Source organism: Mastigoproctus giganteus, chromosome 7, assembly GCF_048544385.1.
Source record: "Mastigoproctus giganteus isolate SK-2022 chromosome 7, ASM4854438v1, whole genome shotgun sequence".
Classification (NCBI taxonomy): domain Eukaryota; kingdom Metazoa; phylum Arthropoda; class Arachnida; order Uropygi; family Thelyphonidae; genus Mastigoproctus; species Mastigoproctus giganteus.
In genome coordinates, this window is record NC_143581.1 from 83,629,960 (window position 1) to 83,653,487 (window position 23,528).

The 23,528-nt window shown below is 37.3% G+C and overlaps 1 protein-coding gene across 1 annotated transcript in view; it reads right to left on the minus strand.

Annotated features, from left to right (window-relative positions):
* The window catches only part of nonC (serine/threonine-protein kinase Smg1), a 1,411,261-nt gene that overhangs the window by 347,261 nt on the left and 1,040,472 nt on the right, over positions 1 to 23,528 (minus strand). Inside the window, exons 57-60 of the mRNA XM_090378365.1 lie at positions 17,479 to 17,577; positions 10,435 to 10,553; positions 2,559 to 2,630; positions 2,225 to 2,410 (exon numbers count right to left, since the gene is read on the minus strand). Coding sequence (XP_090234491.1) covers positions 2,225 to 2,410; positions 2,559 to 2,630; positions 10,435 to 10,553; positions 17,479 to 17,577 — 476 coding nt within the window. The remainder of the gene's footprint in view (positions 1 to 2,224; positions 2,411 to 2,558; positions 2,631 to 10,434; positions 10,554 to 17,478; positions 17,578 to 23,528) is intronic.

The window sequence follows — 23,528 nt, forward strand, 5'->3', positions numbered from 1 at the left end:
GGTCCACTTGACATCGATGGTTCGACTGTTGATGATGCTGCTCAGATAGCAAACAAACTGAATGAGTATTTTGCATCTACATTCACACACATGAGGAATTATTAAGGTTTGAAAATGGCAGAAGGTTATCAAATTGTAGTAGGATACGTAATGATTTTGAAATAACTGAAAGCAAAGTGGAGGAGAAATTGTTGAAGTTAAACATAAGAAAGGCACCTGGGGTGGATGGGATCTATCCAGTTATATTAAAGGAGGCGGCAAAGGAACTAAGCAAACCCTTAGCCATAATTATGAGAGCATCCTTGGACTCAGGGTAGGTTCCCACGCACTGGAGATGTGCAAATGTATTCCCAATTCACAAAGGGGGGAATCGAAGGGTGACACGAGCAATTCCAGACCAGTTTGTTTAACTTCTGTTCTGGGTAAAATAGTGGGGTCACTGGTTAAAGATGCATTGCAGAATCATCTAGACAAGACTGCAGCAATAATTCAGACACAGCATGGGATTGTTAAGGAAAAGTCTTGTCTGACAAATTTGATTGGGTATTATGAGGGGGTTACAAAGGAACTGGATGCAAAAAATAATTTTGACATCATATACTTGGATTTCAGGAAAGCTTTTGACACTGTTGCGCATGGTCTACTGCACAAAATGGAGCAGAATGGGATTAAGGGTAAGTTACTACAACGGATAAAAGGATGGTTGAGTGGGAGAAGACAGAGGGTGGTAATCAATGGGTGCTGCTCTTCGTGGACTAATGTTATTAGTGGAGTCCAACAGGGTTCGGTGTTGGGTCCACTGTTGTTTTGTATATTTATCAATGATATTGATGAAGGTATATCAGGCTTAGTGTTGAAGTTTGCAGATGATACAAAGTTTGACAGGGTTGTTAATGACAGTAATGGCCGTGTGCTATTGCAACAGGATCTAGAAAATTTGGGCAGATGGGCTAAGAAGTGGCAACTGAAGTTTAACCTTGACAAATGCAAAGTGCTGCATATGGGTAGAAGTAACCCGAGAGAAAAGTACCAACTGTGTGACACTACACTTAAGGTGGTAGAAAATGAAAAAGGCCTGGGAGTAATTGTGCAGTCAGATATGAAGTTTTCTGAGCAATGCAGACAGGCTGCCAGGGCAGGTCATGGGGTTTTGTCAATGATATATAGGAATTTTGCTAGCAGGGAAAAGGAGGTGATTGTCCCTCTGTATAAGGCAATGGTCAGGAGTGGCCTTGAGTACTGTGTACAGGTCTGGAGGCCTCATTTTAGGAAGGACGTAGATTTGCTTGAGCATATACAGAGAAGGCCAACAAGATTGGTGAGGGGAATGAAGGGATCCTCTTATCAAGAGAGGCTTAAGTTCTGCAAATTGCAGTGGGTGGAGACTAGGCACCTGTGAGGTGATCTGATTGAGGTGTATAAGGCCTTAAATGGGTTGAGTATGCTGAATTCTGATGTGATTCTTCCACTTGTTCGGATTATGAACCTTAGGGGACATAAATTCAAATTGAGGAAAGACAGAGGTAGAATAGATGTGCGGAAATTTGCCTTTAGCCAGTGGGTGGTTAATTGCTGGAACAAACTTCCATCTGTCTTTGTGAAAGTTGATAGGTTAAATAAATTTAAGGGGGAACTGGACAAACATTTAGAGGGAATTGCTTTGTAATTTTTTTTTTTTTTTTTTTTTGGCTGATGCTGCATAAGCTCATACACTTGCTTTGTTGCATCACATGCCACTGCATAAGCAAATTAAATAAGCAAACAATTTTTTTTTTAGACGTCTGTTTAATAACTTAGTTTTAATTGTTTAGTAGCAGGTAATAGTGACTGAAGTATTTCTTCTTATTGCAGTTAACAGCAATTTCACACATAGTATAAGATTGATTTAATTTAGACAATACTGACTGATCGTAACATATTTAATTCATATTCTAATGTTGTAATTTTCTTTATGTTATTTATTTCTTTATTTTTTTTTAAATCACCACATGGAAAATTAAATACAAACAGAATAAAGAGGTGAGCTATCTTCAGAGAAGTTTCTAAATAATTATTATTGTAAATTTGATAAACAACTTAAGTTATAATTGTAAACAGAAATTTATAACTCAATTTTCTATAAGAAGAATTATAACTCAACTAGAATTATAACGTTTCTTATTAAAATCCTTGAACTATATCTCTTCACATTTTTTAGCTTAAATAAAAAACCTATTATTCACACCTGAATTTCCATAATTATGTTTCTTGTAATTGCTTCTAAATCAGTCATCAGCTTTTCTAATGGAATTCCAATTTCATTAATAATATTATCAAGTTTTGTAATCATGTCCAGCACACTTATTTCTTCAGCTTGAACAGTTTTTAGGGCTTCGGGAAGGATGATATTCTGGAAGTTGAGACTTAAATCCTGTATATGGGGGGAAAAAAGCAATATTATGCAGATTATATAATTATATATTATGCATAAAATAAACACACTACATACACACTGAAAATGATGAATATTTAGGACTATTAGGAATTGAGAAAAATCATTGTTTCAGCTAAAATATTACCTCTAATGCAGTGAACACACCATATACACAATTTGCAGCATGAAAGGCTTCTTTAAGCTCACTTTTCAACTCCTATCAAAATGCAATGGAAAAAAAAAAAAACCAACAATAAAAAAAACATTCTGCAATAAAGTATTAATACTAATCAATTTATGAAATGAAACAAAGAATTGATAACTATCTTAAACTAAACTATAGACAGCATATACAATGAATTTCTCATTAAATTTCTTTTTAAAAAGAGATATGAATTAGCAGAGTGCAAATTTTAACCTATACTATCATATTCATAGCTGCCAACTTTTAACTTTCAAAAAGATGGGGATCAGGCAATTGAAAGGAGAAGGAAAACAGTAGTTTTAAGTAAAAAAAAATAAATTTAAAATTTAGGCCATTTAGAAATTAAATTTCACCAACAAAATACACATTTTATATTAAAATATACCGAGGCTGCATACCAGTAGAGCATGCTTTCAAACATTAACCTACCTAGGATATTTTTGTCTTTAAATTGTCTGTTAGATATAGATCAATTAGGATTGCTTTGAGAAGATATTGCTATGACTTTGCACTTCTTTTGAAATGTTGAATCAAAGTTTTTTTTTGTATATAATATGAGCACTACTGTTCAGACTTGGCTCTCCAGAGAATTCTCAAAGCTTCACTAAAAAGAAAAGATCTGAATTCAATTTTTCCTCCCAACTTGTCAGGTCCCTGACAAAGCTAATGGAATGGGAAGGGGGAAGGAGAGACTAGGCTCACAATGAGCCACCTGATGATATATGGAGTCAACATTCCAATTCTTGCAATTATTATTCTCTCCACGGATACTCTGTCCAATGACCGTTGAATAGAAATGTTTAAATTAGTTTGATGTGTTATTAAGTATGAGAGTTTTAAATAGCCACACTGAAGCAGAACCTCCTTGCACTCAGCAAGAGACTACACCGATACAAAGAGAGCTCCCAGAGGAAAATAAACTGAATCTTCGATGAGGACTAAAAAGCCTTCTACAGGAAACTGGATGAAGATGAGAAAGCAGGAAACGGACCACCCGAGAAGAAGACGATCGAAGAGTTCTGGGAAAATATCTGGAGCAGTGAAGTAAGACAACAGCAAAGCACCCTGGATAGAAGTAGAACGGAAGAAAACGAAGGACATACAAGAGATGAGAGAGTGGGAGATTCGAGAAGAAGTAGAACAGTCGAACAGGAACACCCACAACTGGTGAAACCCGGGAGTTGATAACATCTAAAACTACTGGTACAAGAAGCTCGCCTGCACACACAATCACCTAGCAGAAAAGTTCACTCAAAAGATAAGTCATCCGGAGACAATCCCGAAGTTTCACACTGAAGGAGTCACAGTTTAATTTAATTTCTAAATTCAATTTCTAAATGTCCTAAATTTTAAATTTAATTTTCTTCATCGTTAGGCTTCATATCTGAAGCCTAAAGATGAAGATACAAGAAACCTGGCGAAATACAGGCCAATCACATGCCTTCCAATGATGTACAAGATCATGACCATACCAAATTGGATTTGAATATAATCATTCAAAAAAGTGAAAAACTAAGAGGGAGTGAGACTGAACTTTTTTGCCACATCTTTTAAAACTTTTTCTTCTTCCACCATTTCCTTGTGGCCATATTTACATTATGAGGGTCATTTCATAATTTTCACATATGAAAAACCAACACATTTCATGTAGTGGCTGATTTTGAAAATAATTTTCTGTATGAATTTTAATACAAAGCATTAATAACAAGGGAATTCAACCATGACATGAAACGATTTTTGTTATAGTGAAATTTTCATTGTAATGCTCCCAACCTATGACTTTTGGAAAGGAGATTGTGAAACTGTTGTTAAAGGAAAAGGCAAGAAATATATATATATATATTTTTTTTCATCTAGGCTTTGACCATGTTGTTGTTATTTGGTTTTTAGGAGCATTAGCAACTAAGGCCATATTGGTCAGGGGATATGCGGTAGTCAATCCCTGACCTTCCCGCATCCTCCATATTTGGTGGTGACGGGCTCGAACCCCGGTCTAATCAAGAAGCGTGTGCTATGCACTTTTGCTCCTTCCCACCTGGCTACGGAGGCGCCCTTTGACCATGAAATTACATTTCACTAGCAGCATAATTTTATGTATTTTACGTAAAAATACAGCCATAAGAATGTTTATCAGAGCAATACGCTTTTAAACATTAGAGCAACCACGATTTTATTGTGTGTTAGACACCATAAAGTGGTTACTACTGGTTCTGGAAGATATCATTGTAGACTTTTTGTTTTGCTTGCAACAATAGTCCTGCTGCCAAGACTTAACTGTTCAAGAACACTTCCAAAAGTTTAATCAAAAAGCAGTGTCTACTGAATTTCTGTCCTTTCACTCATACTAACTGCAATAGAATATACTAGCTGTATATGACCAAAATTCTATTAAAAAAAAATAGCATTAAGCATTAGTAGAGGCATATGATGCGAGAAAGCAAGCTTATACAGCATCAGCAAAAAAAAAACCTTCCCATTTCACTGATCCATTCATTCCAAATGTTTGTCTAGTTCTGCCTTGAATTTATTTAAACTTCCAACTTCCACAACAACAACAAATGGAAGTTTGTTCCAGAAATCAACTACCTGCTGGCTAAAGGCAAACTTCCACACATCTATTCTACAACTGTCTTTCCTCAGTTTGAATCTACGCCCCCTCAGGTTTGCAATCTGAGGAAGAGGAAGAATCCCATCAGCATTGGGCCTGCTCAATCCATTCAAGACTTTATACATCTCAATCAGATCGTTCGCACATGCCTAGTCTCCAAAAGCTGAAATTTGCAGAATTTAAGCCTTTCTTCATAAGAGCACCCCTTTGTTCCCTTCACCAGTCTTGTTGCCCTTCCCTGTACTCGTTCTAGCAACTCAACATCCTTCCTAAAATGAGACTCCAGACCTGTACGCAGTACTCAAGGTGTGGCCTGACCACTGCCTTATTCAAGCAGATAATCACCTCCTTATCCTTGCTCACAAAATTCAAAATACAAAATTCAAAATTCTAAAGGCAAATTTCGGCACATGTATTCTACATCTGTCTTTCCTCAATTTGAATTTATGTCCCCTTAGGTTCATAAACCGAACAAGTGGAAGAATCACATCAGAATTCAGCATGCTCAACCCATTCAAGGCCTTACACACCTCAATCAGATCACCTCACAGGTGCCTAGTCTCCAGCAACTGCAATTTGCAGAACTTAAGCCTCTCTTGGTAAGAGGATCCCTTTATTCCCCTCACCAATCTTGTTGCCCTTCTCTGTACACGCTCAAGTAAATCTACATCCTTCCTAAAATGAGGCCTCCAGACCTGTACGCAGTACTCAAGGCGTGGCCTGACCATTGCCTTATACAGAGGGACAATCACCTCCTTCTCCCTGCTAGCAAAATTCCTATATATCATAGACAAAACCCAATGACCAACTCTGACAGCCTGTTGGCATTTATCACAAAACTTCATATTGGACTGCACAATTACCCCGAGGTCTCTTTCATTCTCCACTACCCAGTCGGTACATTTCTCTGGGGTTACTGCTACCCATATGCAGTTCTACATCCCTTATATCTGAGTGGTACCACATCTCTGATATCCCAACAATATCTGCCTTGGATATCTTAACCAGCACTTCAAATTCATAAAATTTATTTACCATACTCCTTGCATTGGTGTACGTGCACCTGTTCTTACTCTTAGTTACTCTAACACAACCCATGTATTTACTTGTTCCATAATGACTCCCAGTAGCCCTTGAAATCCCCAGTACCACACTTTGCAGGCTACTAGGGATTTCAAGCCAAGAACCTGTACTTGCTTATTAAATCCGTAGATCTCCTACACTTAATGTTATCAGTGCCAATGTGTACAACAATATCACCTTTTGTGCCCTGAAGAGATGATATCTGCTCTAAAACGTCAACTTTTGCCCCTACAGACATACCCTAGTCCTATTCCACATATCCTTTTTGCACAATATATTTCCCGTTTCCCTGACAACTGAGTCACCAACAATAACTACCTCCTGTGGGACCAGCACATTCCGCCCTGAAGGTTGCTGTTGTGTTGCCTGGTGCATAAGAGTGAGCTCTAGTCTTGAGCCGGGCAGCTGAGAACTTGATGGGCCCCCCTTTTAATTCGTTCGAGGGCATCCACCCGACTCTTCAAGCTCCAAAGATGCCAATCAAAACGCTGAGTTGGCGCCTAATTTCTTCACATTCTCTCCAACTAGCACACACAAAGACATTCTCCATGGCTAGATCATGTCCTGTTCTAGAGAGATCCGCAAACATGTCGATTTTGCACATTTTTTTAGACAGTGATTTGTTGGAGAATCGCCCCCTTCGGTTCTCCCACAAACCACAGCCCTTTTGCTTCTCTCTAGTCTGGGGCATGATTTCCATTTAAATACAATTTAATTAATAAAAATTAAAAGGATTTATAAACTAATTGATTATTTTCCAATACTATATACTAAGCTAACAGATTCCTACTACAGTGCTACATAGTACGCTATCTGGGGCACCTCCGTAGCCAGGTGGGCAGGAGCAGCAGGGCGTAGCACATGCTTTTTGATTATACCGGGGTTTAAGCCCGTGACCACCAAATACGGAGGATGTGGAAATGTCAGGGAATGACCACCGCATATCCCCGGAGCAATACGACCTTAGTTGCAAATGCTCCTAAAAACTAAATAACAAACAAACAAACGCTATCTGGTTTTATGTTATGCCTTACGCTATCAAGTTCGAGATATACATAATGCTATTCCATATCGATACTACACAATGGCGGCAAGTTTCGAATGGTACAAGTTTTACTGATACTAAGTAATAACCCACAAAATCTCTATCTAAGTTCAAATTAAACTAATTATCATAACTAGGAATATAAAGCTACGTCTAGAAATTGTTGGAACTACATACATCCTATGTTTCAAGATGGCATGGAGCTTACTCATGGGTTGTGCAACAATCTTAAATTCAGTGTTCTTAAATAGTCTATACCAATGCTGTATATACGGAACGTTAATAAAATGTTTGTGATCCGCCCCGTCATTTGTTGTACCTGTCTTCAATTTATATTTTGCCTGTTGACTAACCTGCATAATGGTACATAAAAAATAACCCCTGTTTAAAAATCTTTTTGTCAATTCCGTGAGCTCATCCAATAAGGATTTTACATATAAAAGGGGCATTATTTTTAATCAATTTCATAATGCATATAGCTACAACTCTATTCAAGAATCCTTATTGGATGAGCTCACGGAACTCACAAAAGGATTTTTGCAGATCACAGGGCGGATCACAAACATTTTATTAAAGTTCCGTATACAGGGTGATTCACTACCAGTGCGAAAAACTTGCAGGAGGTGTAGGGGGCACAAAGATGAATCGGAATCACATAGCATTGCAGGGTCCGAAATGCCTTCGTCATGCAGGAGGTTGCGTGAAAGAAGCAAAGAAAAAGAACAGAAACAGCAACTCGTTAGTGTAACAGAAATCATTTTAATGACATGTTTTACACTGGCAAAAAGCCATGCTACAGAAGGTGTTCGAAAGTTCGACCAGAAGCAGTCACACAGGCTTCACAGCGCCGTCGCATGGAATCCCTAACGTTCTGGAAGATTCCTGGAGTGTCACGAATCTCCTAGGCAGCTACAGAGATGCAAGCGACGAGGTCTTCAACTGAATCAAAGGGGGTCTCGTACACCAATGTCTTCATTTGACCCCAGCAGAAGTAGTCCAGGCATGATAGGTCCGGCCATCTAGCAGGCCAATGAACCGGACCACCACGACCTATCCAATGCTGTCCAAATGTAACGTTTAGGTGTTGGCGGACGTCATTGGTGTAATGCGGGGGAGCCCCATCATGCTGGAACCACGTTGAGCGGCGCAACGACTGAGGAACATGTGCTTCTTCAATAAGTTTGGGCAGGACTTGCTGTAGAAAGATCAAGTATGCCCTACAGTCCAGACGAGGGGGCAGAAGGTACAGTCCAATGATGTGGTCTCCAACAATGCCAGCCCAAACATTGACAGAGAAACGGTGTTGAGTTGCACGTGTTCGCGTACCATGGGGGTTCTCCAAAGCCCACAAATGGGCGTTATGTTGATTGAAGGTTCCCTCTCTTGTGAAACTTGCCTCATCCATGAACAACACGGACGCAGCAAATGCGCTGTCCGCAGCACTCTGTTGAAGAAATCAAGTAGCAAAAGTCCTCCAGGAGTGGATAATCCACAGGCTCCAATGATTGGACGCGTTGCAGATGGTATGAACTCATTTGGTTTTGTTGACAGTATCCTCCATATAGTGGATTGGGAAATACCCAATCGTTGGCCTATCGCTCGAATACTCGTACTCAGATTGCCTTCTGCAAGACGTAGGACATTCTGCTCATTGTCTGGTGTCCTCGTTGTTCGCTCTCGATTCATGGTACCTCTCGTGAAACAACCAGTCTCACGTAACCTTCTGTGCACACGTGCAAAAATCGTATGTTGAGGAGAACGCCTGTGCGGGAAACGTTCCTGGTACAAGCACAGAGCGGCGCACCCGTTATTACAGTCGGCAGCTCCACACGCGAGGTGCATGTCGGCCAGTTCAACGTTTGAATACTTGTCCATCCTGCTACCTTGGGAACCGGTTCGCAAATGCTGACTTCCAGTGGGATCGCTGTTCACGCGACCTCCCGTTCAACATCCTCTACCGCATGATGTAGGCATTTCGGACCCTGCAATGCTATGTGATTCTGATTCGTCTTTGTGCCCCCCTACACCTCCTGCAAGTTTGTCGCACTGGTAGTGAATCACCCTGTATGCAGCATTGGTATAGACAATTTATTAACATATTTAAGAACATTGAATTTAAGATTGTTGCACAACCCACGAGTAAGCTCCATGCCATCTTGAAACATAGGGCATATGTAGTTCCTATTATGGAAGCACACAATATTGTTTACAATATTTCTTGTGGTGGGTTCAATTCTACTTATATTTGCTTGACCCAAAATTTACTTTCAGTAAGGATACAGCAGGTGGCATCAGTTAGTGCAGGTAGGACGGGTGCCTCTGAGCTTGTGTTTCATGCAATTAGTGATGTTCCTTTTTTAATGAATTGAAAGTTCTTAATAAACACCAGAAATATTTTAAATTATTAATTTCCGAAACATTAGAAATGAGATTAAATGTTGACTATTAATATATGCAGACCTTATAATATTTTGGACTCGTGGATGCTTACGTGCATGCACGAATAGTAATTCATACATTGGTCTATATAAATAATGTCGTGTCAGGTGTCGTTAATTTTACATAAAACAGGGGAGGATATCATTCGCGAATCACTTTTGTACTTCTTGTGAACACAGTAACAAACCGAATAAGGTGGTCTCTTAAAAGAAGTTATAAAACGGTTTTAAAGTTTAATTTATGTGTGAATTAATGGATATTTATTTGTTTCGTCGTTTTTAAGTTTTTGCGACAATTGTTTTTCAGTTCTCATGGGGGCATGTGATGTTGGTTGGTTTTTTGGAGGTTGGTGGCCGCTGTCTTTCAGTAATTCTTTTCAATTCGCTTGACGTGATATGAGAGTTGAAGGCATGATGATTTTAATTAATAGCTATTTTAATTTGATTTATTTATGACTATGCACAAGGGGTAAGTTCATATTATAATCATTCGCAATTGAGTATTGAGAGATTAACAGTCCTACTAAAAAGGTATGAGATTTTCTCCTATAATTTAAAAAATTAATTAATCAAGTAAGCTTAATATGCATTCATAGGAATCAAAACAGTTATAGTTCAATTTAACTATTACACGACACTTACATCTGAGTGATCTTGAAGGATATGGAAATATTGTGCAATGTTATTGCTCATACTGTATATTTCATCTAAAAACCAATCTCCACCCCAAGAAGTCATATTCACAAGACAATCACCTGCAGCTAAAAATACAAAAATACAGCAGCTTTCATTGAATGCTTATAACAATTAAAAAGCATTTGTTTTTAATTGAAACTAGATTTCCTGAAATAATACTATTTCATAATAATGTATTCTTTATTACTATCAATTATATACAATGCTAATCAGTTATAGAAGAAGAATTCTTTATTGCATACAAAACGCACATGTCGTACGCAATACCCTTCACGGCTACAAGCCAGAAAAGGTCAGGGAATTAAGAAAATCAAATTCCATTACATGATTTTATTAAGATGATTTTATGTTTTTTGATAATAAAAAAGTATTATTCCCTAAGTGGATATAAGCAATTTAATAATTTCCCAAACAACTCACTAAGAAAAATGGACATTTTGCAAATATTACAAAACCATATTATTATTATTATTAACCGTATGGTGCAAGGAAGCCTGAGGCGTTTGCTGCACCAGCCAAAAAAAAAAAAAAAAAAAAATCTGAGTTACCCTTGAGAGAGAGAGAGAGAGAGAGAGAGAGAGAGAGAGAGAGAGAGAGAGAGAGAGAGAGAGAGAGAGAGAGAGAGAGAGAGTCAGAAATAGAAGGGAATCACCAAAAAAGAGAAGAATGATGATATCCAGTTCAGGACCCTGGGTGTGCCAAGCCCATACTAACCAAATGTGAGCCCCTGGGGGTATGTAAATAAATAAATTTAAAAACAATGTTGTTTTTGCTTTTATTATGATTTAATAAAAGTAAAAAAGCAGTATAAAAGCAGTAATTTTATACTGCTTGCACATACCTAGCATTTCTGAAAATGTCAGATGATCCATGTGTGTGCGTGATAGATTCAAAGAGAACAGGGTATTGTAGCAAAAATTCAGTATTCTTGTGGATGAGAGTGAGTGAGTGATAGAGGGAAAAGTATTGATGCCCTAGAGCTGTGGTCTTCAAACTTTCAACATCTACAGAACCCATGTCGGTTCCAATTAAGGGTCCCGGTAATACTTAATTTATATAGAAAACAAATAGCTCTTTAAAATTGTTGCGAAAATTTTTGTTGTTAAGATATGCTAAATTTTTTTCTTAAGCGTAAGTGCTATTTTAATAAATTTTTTAAATAATATAATTATATAAAAAAAAACAAATTATAATTTTTGTGAAAATTCAGAAAATGTCTCGTGAAACCCCGGGGTTCTGCGGAACCCAGTTTGAATATCACTGCCCAAGAAGGAATTAAATAAGCACTCTTATCAGGCACTCACGGATGATGATGGCTGAATTCGATTACATTTTAGAAACGTGGTTACGCAATAATAGACAACTAAACATTCTTGCTAATCTGGATATAACTGTGTTGGCACTGACAGAAAAATGGGGTGGAGGAACCATGATCCTGTATAAAGAAACGAAAAGAATATCAGTCTATAAAGGTCCAAATCAGATAATTCTGAACCACCTGTGCTACAGTTTTCAATGAGAAAATAAAATTACAAATCTGTCTTTATATATCTGCCTCCTGAGCACACCAGGAATTTGAGAAATGATCTCTTTACATGGCTTACCATTATTCTGAATCCAGCTGTAGATACGATCCTGTTAGGAGACTTTGACATGCCAATTCCAAAACATACCGATGCAAAAAGAAATCTTGACTCTCTTTCACAACTTAATCTGAAACAGCTAGTTACTCCAGCAACTAGAGGGAATCAATGTTTGGATGTTGCCTATTACATTACACTTAGGATTAGATTAGCAGACAGTTTGTTTCACTTTAAGTCAGAGCACAATCCCATAGCTGTAGAGACCACACTCAATGTTGCTGGAGCCAATCAGAGGGAATGGTGGAAATTTTAACGGCATGCACACAAAAACCTTTTCTGTAAAATATATGAAACCAAACATCATCCTCAAAAAAACTTCGAGAATACAAATAGCAAGAATTAAACATGAATCTGGCAGAGAAAGCTCTCCAGCTACTGGCCCTAAACTCACAAAAATCGCCTGCAAAGGAGCATCGAGGGTGATAAGGATAACTGGGAAACCCAAAAACTGGTTTACTTCAGAGATAAAATATGCCTTTCATAAAAAGCAAAGAGTTTACAGGAAGTGGCAGGCGCCTCCATAGCCAGGTGGGAAGGAGCAGCAGTGCATAGCACACACTTCTTGATTAGACCGGGGTTCGAGCCCGTCACCACCAAATACGGAGGATGCGGAAAGGTCAGGGAATGACCACTGCATATTCCCGGAGCAATATGGCCTTAGTTGCTAATGCTCCTAAAAACCAAATAATAAACAAAAAATAAACAGGAAGTGGCTGAAGACAGGCCATCCTAATGAACACATTCAGTACAAAAAAGAATGTGCTCACTTCATAAAGCTGAAAAGACAAGCACATTATGCAGCTATATTTTCAAAGCTCAAACAGGGAAAAAAGGATTGTTGGTAATAAGAGATGAAAGGGTCTCGTGACTGCTGAGGTTTTTAGCAAATGGTCCAAGTTGACATTTGGACAACTCTTGAGCCCAACCAATCAGCAACCGAAGAAACCAGGAAGAGAATAACTGACCTCCTTCACTGAATCGCAGAAAATGAAGAACCCATCTCAAACTTACCAAGAAAGACACCTCTAAAATCATCACAATTACAAAAGAAAACCTCATGAAAGCCATAAATCAACTTTATAATAAATCGTTAGCCCTGACACCTCTCTTTTCATGGCAAAAATCAGCAGCCCTTAGAAAAAATGTCAAAGACTACAGACCCATAGCCATAAGGTGCACCCTCTTGAAGATTTTTGAGAAGGCCCTTCTCTCAGCCCCTCACCTAACACTGCTTTCAGCATCATCTTTGCACCTGCGCTCCATTTTATCTGGAAGATCAACTGTCACAAATCTCCTTGATACCCTTTTCCAGATGCAGAAAGTTTTCAACAATAAGGAACAGCTAGATATTATCTTCCTTGATATATCCACAGCTTTTGACAATATCTCGATAATGGCTCAACAACAAATTCTATCTTATGATTTTTGACAAGGCAATCCCCTGAAGATTTTATATAACATTCTGAAGAAAAGATGCCTCATAATCCCACAATTAAATTAAGTAATTAAATCTTACTTAAAGATTTAATTACCATCAGGGGTAAAGGAAAGGGTTTTTGCTTCCATAAAGGTGAGAACAGTGGTCTCAGACAGTTTTTGAATTCTGTACAGTGGGATCAACTGACGATGTTACCAACAGTAAATTCTAAGTGGGAAGCATGCAAGGAATTAATCGTGGATGCTACTAAAAGTTTCATACCTATTAAGAAATATTGTTCAAGATTTAGGTCTAAATGGTTATCTAATGAACTAATGAGACTCGTAACAGGGAAGAAAAATGCATGGGATGCATATAAGTTATGAAGCGACTCAGAAGCCTATGGCAGATATAAGCTAGTCTGTAATCAGGTCACAAAGGAGGTTAGGCAGGCGAAGGCAGTTTACGAGAAATCTTTGGCAAAAGATGCTAAGAAAAACAGCAAGGATTTCTTTACTTATATAAACTCTAAAAGGAAGGGGTTGAATATGATTGGTCCACTTGACATAGATGGTTCGAATGTTGACGATCCTGCTCAGAGTGCAAACAAAGTGAATGAGTATTTTGCATCTACATTCACACGCGAGGAATTATTAAGGTTTGAAAATGACAGAAGGTTATCAAATTGTAGCAGGATACTTAATGATTTTGTAATAACTGAAAGCAAAGTGGAGGAGAAATTGTTGAAGTTACACATAAGAAAAGCACCTGGGTTGGATGGGATCTATCCAGTTATATTAAAGGAGGCAGCAAAGGAACTAAGCAAACCCTTAGCCATAATTATGAGAGCATCCTTGGACTCAGAGTAGGTTCCCACACACTGGAGATGTGCAAATGTATCCCCAATTCACAAAGGGGGGGGGATTGAAGAGTGACACGAGTAATTACAGACCAGTTAGTTTAACTTCTGTTCCTGGTAAAATAATGCACCTGCACTCCATTAAGATGCATTAAAGATTAAAGATGCATTGCAGGATCATCTAGACAAGACTGCAGCAATAATTCAGACACAGCATGGGTTTGTTAAGGGAAAGTCTTGTTTGACAAATCTGATTGGTTATTATGATGTGGTTACAAAGGAACTGGATGCAAAAAATAATTTTGATATCATATATTTGGATTTCAGGAAAGCTTTTGACACTGTTGCGCATGGAAGACTATTGTACAAATTGGACCAGAATGGTATTAAGGGTAAGTTGCTACAATGGATAAAAGGATGGTTAAGTTTGAGAAGACAGAGGGTGGTAATCAATGGGTGCTGCTCTTCGTGGACTAATGTTATTAGTGGAGTCCCACAGGGTTCGGTGTTGGGTCCACTGTTGTTTTGTATATTTATCATTGATATTGATGAAGGTATATCAGGTTTAGTTTCGAAGTTTGCAGATGATACAAAGGTTGGCAGGGGTGTTAATGACAGTAATGGTAGTGTGCTACTGCAACAGGATCTAGATAATTTGGGCAGTGGGCTAAGAAGTGGCAACTGAAGTTTAACCTTGACAAATGCAAAGTACTGCATGTGGGTAGAAGTAACCCGAGAGAAAAGTACCAACTGTGTGATACTACACTTAAGGTGGTAGAAAATGAAAAAGACCTGGGAGTAATTGTGCAGTCAGATATGAAGTTTTCTGAGCAGTGCAGACATGCTGCTAGGGCGGGTCATGGGGTTTTGTCAATGATATATAGGAATTTTGCTAGCAGGGAAAAGGAGGTGATTGTCCCTCTGTATAAGGCAATGGTTAGGCCTTGAGTACTGCATACAGGTCTGGAGGCCTCATTTTAGGAAGGATGTCGATTTGCTTGAGTGTGTACAGAGAAGGGCAACTAGACTGGTGAGGGGGAATGAAGGGATCCTCTTACCAAGAGAGGCTTAAGTTCTGCAAATTGCAGTGGCTGGAGACTAGGCACCTGCGCAGTGATCTGATTGAGGTGTATAAGGCCTTGAATGGGTTGAGCATGCTGAATTCTGATGGGATCCTTCCACTTGTTGAGATTACGAACCTAACGGGGCATAAATTCAAATTAAGAAAAGACGGATGTAGAATAGTTGTGCGGAAATTTGCCTTTAGCCAGCGGGTGGTTAATTGCTGGAACAAACTTCCATCTGTTGTTGTGGAAGTTGATAGGTTGAATAAATTTAAGGAGGAACTGGACAGGCATTTGGAGGGAATGGTGTGATTTTTTTTTTGGCTGATGCTGCATAAGCTCATGCACTTGCTTTCTTGCATCACATGCCACTACTACTACTACAACAACAATTTTATTGCCCATTACTCCATTTTGCAGTGAGTGCCACAGGGAGGTGTTCTCTCCTCACTTTTATTAGCTGCAGCTCTGGAACCATTTTTTGAATCCCATAAAGACAACTTTATAACATATGCTGATGGCCTAAAATTCTTCATCAAATCTAAAGATCTAAAAGTTAAGCAAACAAATCAACAAGCCAATAATACAATAAATCTGCCCAGATGACAATTACAAAGAAAAAGAGCAGGAACAATATCTCTACATTGATAAGTGGATGAGAAGTTCGAAAGGTTAAATCTCATGTAGGCCTTGGCCTAAAATGGGACGAGGGACTAACATTCTCTGAACGCTTTGATTACATCAAAGCAAAAACATAAGATGCACTCTGGACTGCCCAACAGGAGTTAATCGGCATTAGAAACCCAGATTTTGTTAAAACGTTATCTTGAAATGTATACTTCCCATCCCACTGTATGAGTCACAGGTTTGGTCCTCTGCCCCACTGAGCAACCTGAAAGCTTTTCTCAGTATTGAATACCGGCTCTTGAGATGGCTGAACAGGATCTCGAATCACCCATTTACTATCATTAGAGTCATCCTACTTTCCAATCTCAGTATTCCTCCCTGGAAACAGATTATTAACACAAGAAACACTTTCACATTATCCCAACTGCTAACAGGAAGATTAGACACTCTCAGCATTAACGGTTTATTTCACTATCAAGAAGCCCCCAGGAATACCGAAACAAGACATCCTCTTCAAAGCAACTTAAAATACCTGGACAGCCAAAGTCACTTTTTTCCAGCAAAAATGATAGAACTCTTCAATCAACTAAGTACTGAACCAGAAAATCTCTGTAACAACAATGCCTACAGGTTGCAGGTCTTTACCAACTCCTATCATCTCGTGCAACTTTAGTGCACAGCCACTTGGGTCGAAACTGCATTTAATTTTGATCCCTTTCAACTGTATCTTCTTATTATTCTAAATGTCAACCTAAGATGTCAAAATTTTAAATATTCTAATATAAAATCATAATTACATATGTATTTCAAAATTTTGTATTCAACCTTTCAGGGTGAATGTCCCACAGACTTTGTGACCTTTTGCTTATGGGGTCTGCTTTACACCTTAGAATATAATCCACACCCTTCTAGCCAATGGCTGTCCCAGGGGTGTCTCTTCAACAGAGAAATAAACTGATGATAATAATAATATAACATATTGATAAATGTTAGGTACATAAATAAGTTTTTTTATATATACTTTTAATACATAGTATACTTCTTTTTTAGTTTTTAATCCCCAGTTATGTGAATTAGAAATTAAAAGTTTGAATAAATACATATTTATTCAAATGTAAATTAAAAAAAAACAATCAACACCTGTTAATGTATTTTTGTAAATTTACATTTACACAACATTCCAGCTTCTATAAACTACAAAATTTCATTAACTGGTAGAAATTTGGTGCCACGTTTGCTGGAACTGGGGATGCTCTACTATAACAATATTTTGTTTATATAGTAATAATTTTCTAAACTATAAGAAAAATTTCAATTTAGGAAAAATAATTTTTCTTTTGATGCAAATGCCAAAAGAAGATGAAGGAAAAATCACAATACCTGCTGAGGCACTTTCCATTACCAAGAGTCTTTTATTCAAGGCACATAAAGCAGTAACAATTACACAAACCATGCTCATGTATCCCTGTTCTTTATTTTCTGAAAAAAAAAAAAAAAAAAAAAAAAAAAAAAAAATTAAGAAAATGATTATTAGTATTAGCAGAGGCATATGATGCAAGAAAGCAAGCTTATACAACATCAGCCAAAAAAAAAAAAAAAAAAAAAACCCCTTCCTGTTTCATTCATTCCAAAAGTTTGTCTAGTTCAGCCTTCAATTTAAGCTGTCAACTTCCACAATTCCCGATGGAAGTTTGTTCCAGCAATCAACCACCTGCTGGCTAAAAATCATATTATCTTTTTGGAAATTAAAATTAATCACAAATTCCATATGGCCTGGGACAAATCTACACTTGCACACTTTCTGAGAGAGAGAGAGAGAGAGAGAGAGAGAGAGAGAGAGAGAGAGAGAGAGAGAGAGAGAGAGAGAGAGAGCGAGCGAGCTTGTGTGCAACCCTTAATTACCATATAAACTGAAAGAGAATTTGCAATAGGAGTAAAATCCACCTGCACTCCTGGACCATATGGAGTGTTGGTTGTACAATGATGCCTTGATATTCATTCCTTATAGTTAAGTAAGTGCTAGGAGTACTGTCAACAAGTTAAATGAATTGGAGCTTTTGATCAAGTCAACTAATGCTGATGTAGTTAGGCTAACTGAGACACACTGTCACTCAGAGCTATGATATAAAATACTTCATTTCAGTGAATATTACGTGTTCAGGAGAGATAGGAAGTGATGATTCTCACCAAAACACGAAGATGGAAAGTATTGTGCAAGATATGAATATAACGTGGATGTGGAGTCAGTGTGGTATGAAATGACGTGTGGTAAAGGGAAAATGATATTTGGGGTGTGTTAGGCCAAATAACTCCGAGGAAACAAAAATCCATTTATGCCTGAATGGGTTAGTAAGTACAACTGTCTCATTATGGGTTTCAACCCACTTCTTACAGACTGGAATAGCCTACATAGGAAAAGATTTTGAATTAGATGATTACTGATATCTAGGCGTGCGTGTGTGTGTGTGTGTGTGTGTGAGAGAGAGAGAGAGAGAGAGAGAGAGAGAGAGAGAGAGAGAGAGAGAGAGAGAGAGAGAGAGAGAGAGAGAGAGAGAGAGAGAGAGAGAGAGAGAGAGAGAGAGATCAAGGGGGTGTAATATCCTAGATCAGTGGTTTTAAAACGGGGTGCCGCAACAACATTCTTGAGGTGCCATGTAATTTTTGGGTTTAAGTTACTTAAAATTATTATTTTTTTTCTTTGAAATTTATATATTTATTTCATTATAAAAATGGTACAATATAAAGGGTATGGTATAATATCCATTGTACTGTATCTTTTTAATTATGTAGTGATCTATAATTGATCTTTATTCAGCACCTCTATATAAAGAATAAAATTTTGATATATTGGTATATATTAAAAGGTCGAAAACCACTGTGTTAGGTATTTCTTTTGGCCTAGGGGTGCTGTGAAAAAATTACTGGGACACTAAGGGTGCTGTGAACCGAGAAAGTTTGGGAACCTCTGTCCTAGATCTAAGGAGCCTAACTGTATCTAAAACTTCACATGGGGGGGGGAACCAATATCAGAACCACTATATAAAATAAAATGAATTGCATTTAAAGAAACCTATATGGTCGAGGGTAAAAACTTCAATTTCAAGAGAGAGAGGACTAGCCTATAATTTGACAACTAAAGTTTAATGAAATGCGACATTTCTTGGGCTCAGTTGACAGGGGAGACTTCTATGGTGTCAGATATAAATATGCTATTGGAAATATCCAACAAATTTACCCTCAAAGCCACAAGTGTATTCTCATCAGTGGTCTAGTTCCATAAACATAAGATGCCAAAATGGATGACTGGTAGGGTTAAGAGTTTAACTGAGCAAAAAAAACAAACATGGAACAGTTACAGAATATCATATAAGTATGAGGTGTATGGGAATTATAACATATTATGTAATAAAGCCACTGATCGAATAAGATTGGCAAAAGCTGATTATGAGAAATCACTAGCAGAGATCTCTAAGAATGGGAACAGGGAGTTCTTATAAGTGAATACAAAAAAGAAGAAAGTACATCAGGATTCTCCAACTGGTCACAGAGTAAGAAGATAAAATAAGTGATATGCTGTAAAATAAGTTATATAATAATCACAGAGAATAATTTTGTCTGTTAAAAAGGTATTTGGGTTAAAGGTTCCAGGGAAAGATGGTCTATATATATATATATGTTGAACAGAATAACAAGTGGAAACAAGACGGCAAAAAAATGGGAAAAAAGGGGAAGTAGAGTAGCGCAGTCAAAGGCAGGATATGCTAAACCAATGCAGAGCATGGACAATAAAGCAAAAACAAAAATTAAAAAATAAGGGAGTTAGATAAGGGGAAAAGAGGTTAAAAAAAAAATATATATATATATATATATATAAAGAGATTAAATAATTACAAAAATGATAAAATAAATTACAAAACTGACAATTACTTTTTTGATGGTTTCCAGATCTATCAACAAATCAAGGATACTCTTATGGGTAGCAATGCCTCTTGTATTCTTGCAAATTCATATCTTTACTGGTCCAAAAGTTCTCTTCCTCAAAATATCCTGTTATTTAGGTATATTGAAGATCTTTGTGTAACCAATTATCCTAACTTTATTAAGGATTTTGGCCATTTATATCCTCTTAAACTTACTCGAGAAAAAAAAAATACTCCTGTAATAATACCACTAATTATTTGGCCTTTAATATTAGTATATATGATCACACTTCAGTTGACCTTTACAATAAAACAGACTTTGTAGCTGTTGATTTTTCCCACTGGTTTTACAATATTTCTAATAGTGTCCACTCATATCATTACTTCTCAATGTGTTAGAATTGCTACCATATGTAGTAACTAGAATACTGCTATTTTCAGCCTTAAAAAATTTTTTTCTTACACTTACTGGCAATTCTTTTCCTTTATTTTATTAAAATTATCATTTTCATGTCTTTAATCTAATATAATCAACAGTAAAAAAAATATTTTTTTTCAAAATCCATTAACTTAATCTCAAATTATAACAAGTACTTGAGTCGCTGAAGAAACGAGAGCATGCCCTATAAACAAATGTAACTGGGAGCTCATCAGGGACTCAAATATCTCCTGACCTTCCAAGTGATATGCACCCCCTGATTCAGCTCCCAGAAAAGAATAGCCATGTGTAGACTACTCTGGTTGACAGTGATCTAGTTTTACTGGGGGGGAGACTATTGTCAAGGATATCGGTAACATTTTTTGTAAGAGAGATGTAGTCCAGAACCAGCATTTGTTTGCTAGGAGCAACAATTGACATTGTTACCAACAACCCTGTTGTTGGTAAAATCTGACAATCTGACCAACAGATTGTCAGATTATAAGGGGTTAAAGAGAGAATTAATATTCACGTGGGGGACTAACAATATTAAATGTACATGACCTGACCATCTGTTAGATGGTCAGGTCATGTACATTTAATATTTTTCAGCATAGGACTATGCTGAAAAAATGCAGCGAGTAAGATCAGAATGTGTATGTGTCTGCAATTCTGCCCAGACACAATAGGAGGGAGTATGTGCAGAAATAAGTATCTGACAGTATATAACAGACCTATGATGCTCAATATGTTCTACATTAATATCAATATTTGTAGAAGAATAAGAGAAGTTTACTTCAATATGATACATAGAACGCTTCCGTATGATACTCTCCAGAAATTAAAATGAATAAAAGATTAAAATGATGACTGTAAACTTAAAATGATGACTGTAAACAAAATGATTACTGTAAAAAATCAATTGAAAACAATATAAAAATTAATTAAAAAAAGCAACGTAAATTTTGAAAAATGATTTTCCTTCCTGAAGCAGACAGTGCTTTTCAACCATACGTCATGATCACAGGAACGGAAATTACAGAGCATGTGAGCTTGAATCTTAAAATAGAGAGACTGTTTGTCCTCGTACATGCACTTGAAAGGCCAAGATTTGCCTTTGCACATGCGCACAAAAGACCACAAATTGGAGATTAGATATGGACGGCAAACATTAACAGAATTCTCATGTAATTTAATTTCAATGGTTTCTGCAATTAATAGTCTTGTAGAATTACATTGGACACTAAGTATTTTGGCCTCGTTAAATAAAAATGTATGGTTTTAGTTAATGGCATGGATGGCTAATTCTGATGCTGCTGAACGAGAAGCACACAATGAGGATGCATGCTGTTTTACATGAATATTCAGTGGGAATAGATCCTTGGTAACACGAGTCGCAATCACTGCAAGAAATATTGTATACTAAGTCATTTATTTGTGTTCAAAAGAGGAAAGGACTGAGCGATTATTCAGTATAGCATGTAATTTCCGTATCAGTCTGGCACAATCTTAAATTTGGTATCTTTCAAGAATCTGTTAAGCTGCTTGTGCCATTGTTCAATGTATGGGACAGAAATAAAGTATTTTTTGATGTTACTATTGTTGGTTGGTGTAGTTTTTTGTATCCTATCCTTAGCTTGTACCCTAATTTGGTTTATTGAAGCAAGAAGGTAACCAATGTTTATGAATCTGCTGGTTAATATATAGCATTTTCTCTTCTCAATATAAAATTAAGTGGTAGGATGAGTATTAAACGAATGTAAAATGTCTTGAATAGTGCTACTATCAATAATAACCAGAACATCGCCTAAATACCTCCCATAGTATGTGACTCGGAGTAGATAAGGCATCAAGTGTAAACACTCAATCGTTGAGAGATAGACCTTCAATATTAAGCCATTTAGACTCAATCCCATTGGCAAACCAAATATTTGTTTGTATACTACCCACATACAAAATTTGTTTATATATGGGTAGAAGTAATCCCAGAGAAACATACCAACTTAGTGGTACTACTCTTAGGGTGGTAGAAAATGAAAAAGACCTGGGAGTAATTGTGCAGTCAGATATGAAATTTTCTGAGCAGTGCAAACAGGCTTCCAGAGCAAGTCATGGTGTATTGTCAATGATATACAGGAATTTTGTTAGTAGGAAAAAAGGAGGTGATTATCCCTATGTATAAGGAAATGGTCAGGCCATGCCTTGAGTACTGCGTACCGGTCTGAAGGCTTCATTTTAAAAGGATCTTGCTTGAGCGAATACAGAGAAGGGTAACAAGATTGGTGAGGGCAATGAAAGGGTGGCCTTACCAAGAAAGGCTTAAGTTCTGCAAATTGCAGCGTCTGGAGACTAGGCACCTGCGAGGTGTTCTGATCGAGGTGTATAAGGCCTTGAATGGGTTGAGCATGCTGAATTCTGATGGGATTCTTCCACTTGCTCAGATTACGAACCTAAGGAGGCATAAATTCAAATTGAGGAAAGACAGTTGTAGGACAGATGTGCAGAAATTTGCCTTTAGCCAGAGGGTGGTTAATTGCTGGAACAAACTTCCATCTGTCGTTGTGGAAGTTGATAGTTTAAATAAATTAAAGGAGGAACTGGACAAACGTTTAGAGGGAGTGAATGTGTGAAATGTTTTTTTTTTTTTTTTTTTTTTGGCTGATGCTACATAATTGCTTGCATCACAAGCCTCAACTACTTTGTCTTGAAAGCTGATATAGTTGGCCTCAAATAAAAGTGAAAAATTTCCTTAATAGGAAGCATCATATAATTAATCAGTATTGCGTTATTATTTAACATACCCCAAAGAATAATGTGTATTCATTCGCATATAATGAAGTAACGTCAAGTGAGAATAAATTATCCGAGTCTACAATCCTTAAGGATATTAAATAATGTATCGCAGTTTTTTATCCCAAATTATATTGCCTGTCTAAAGGGTTTTATACATGTGTGGCTAATGATGAAAATGCTGAGTTTCTGTAAGAAACAATGGGCCGAATAGGAAATCCGGTCTTATGCAGTTTTATCTGACCGAAAAGTGCAGGGATGTTGTATGTTCTGACCTTCAATTCCATTAATTGAGACATGGT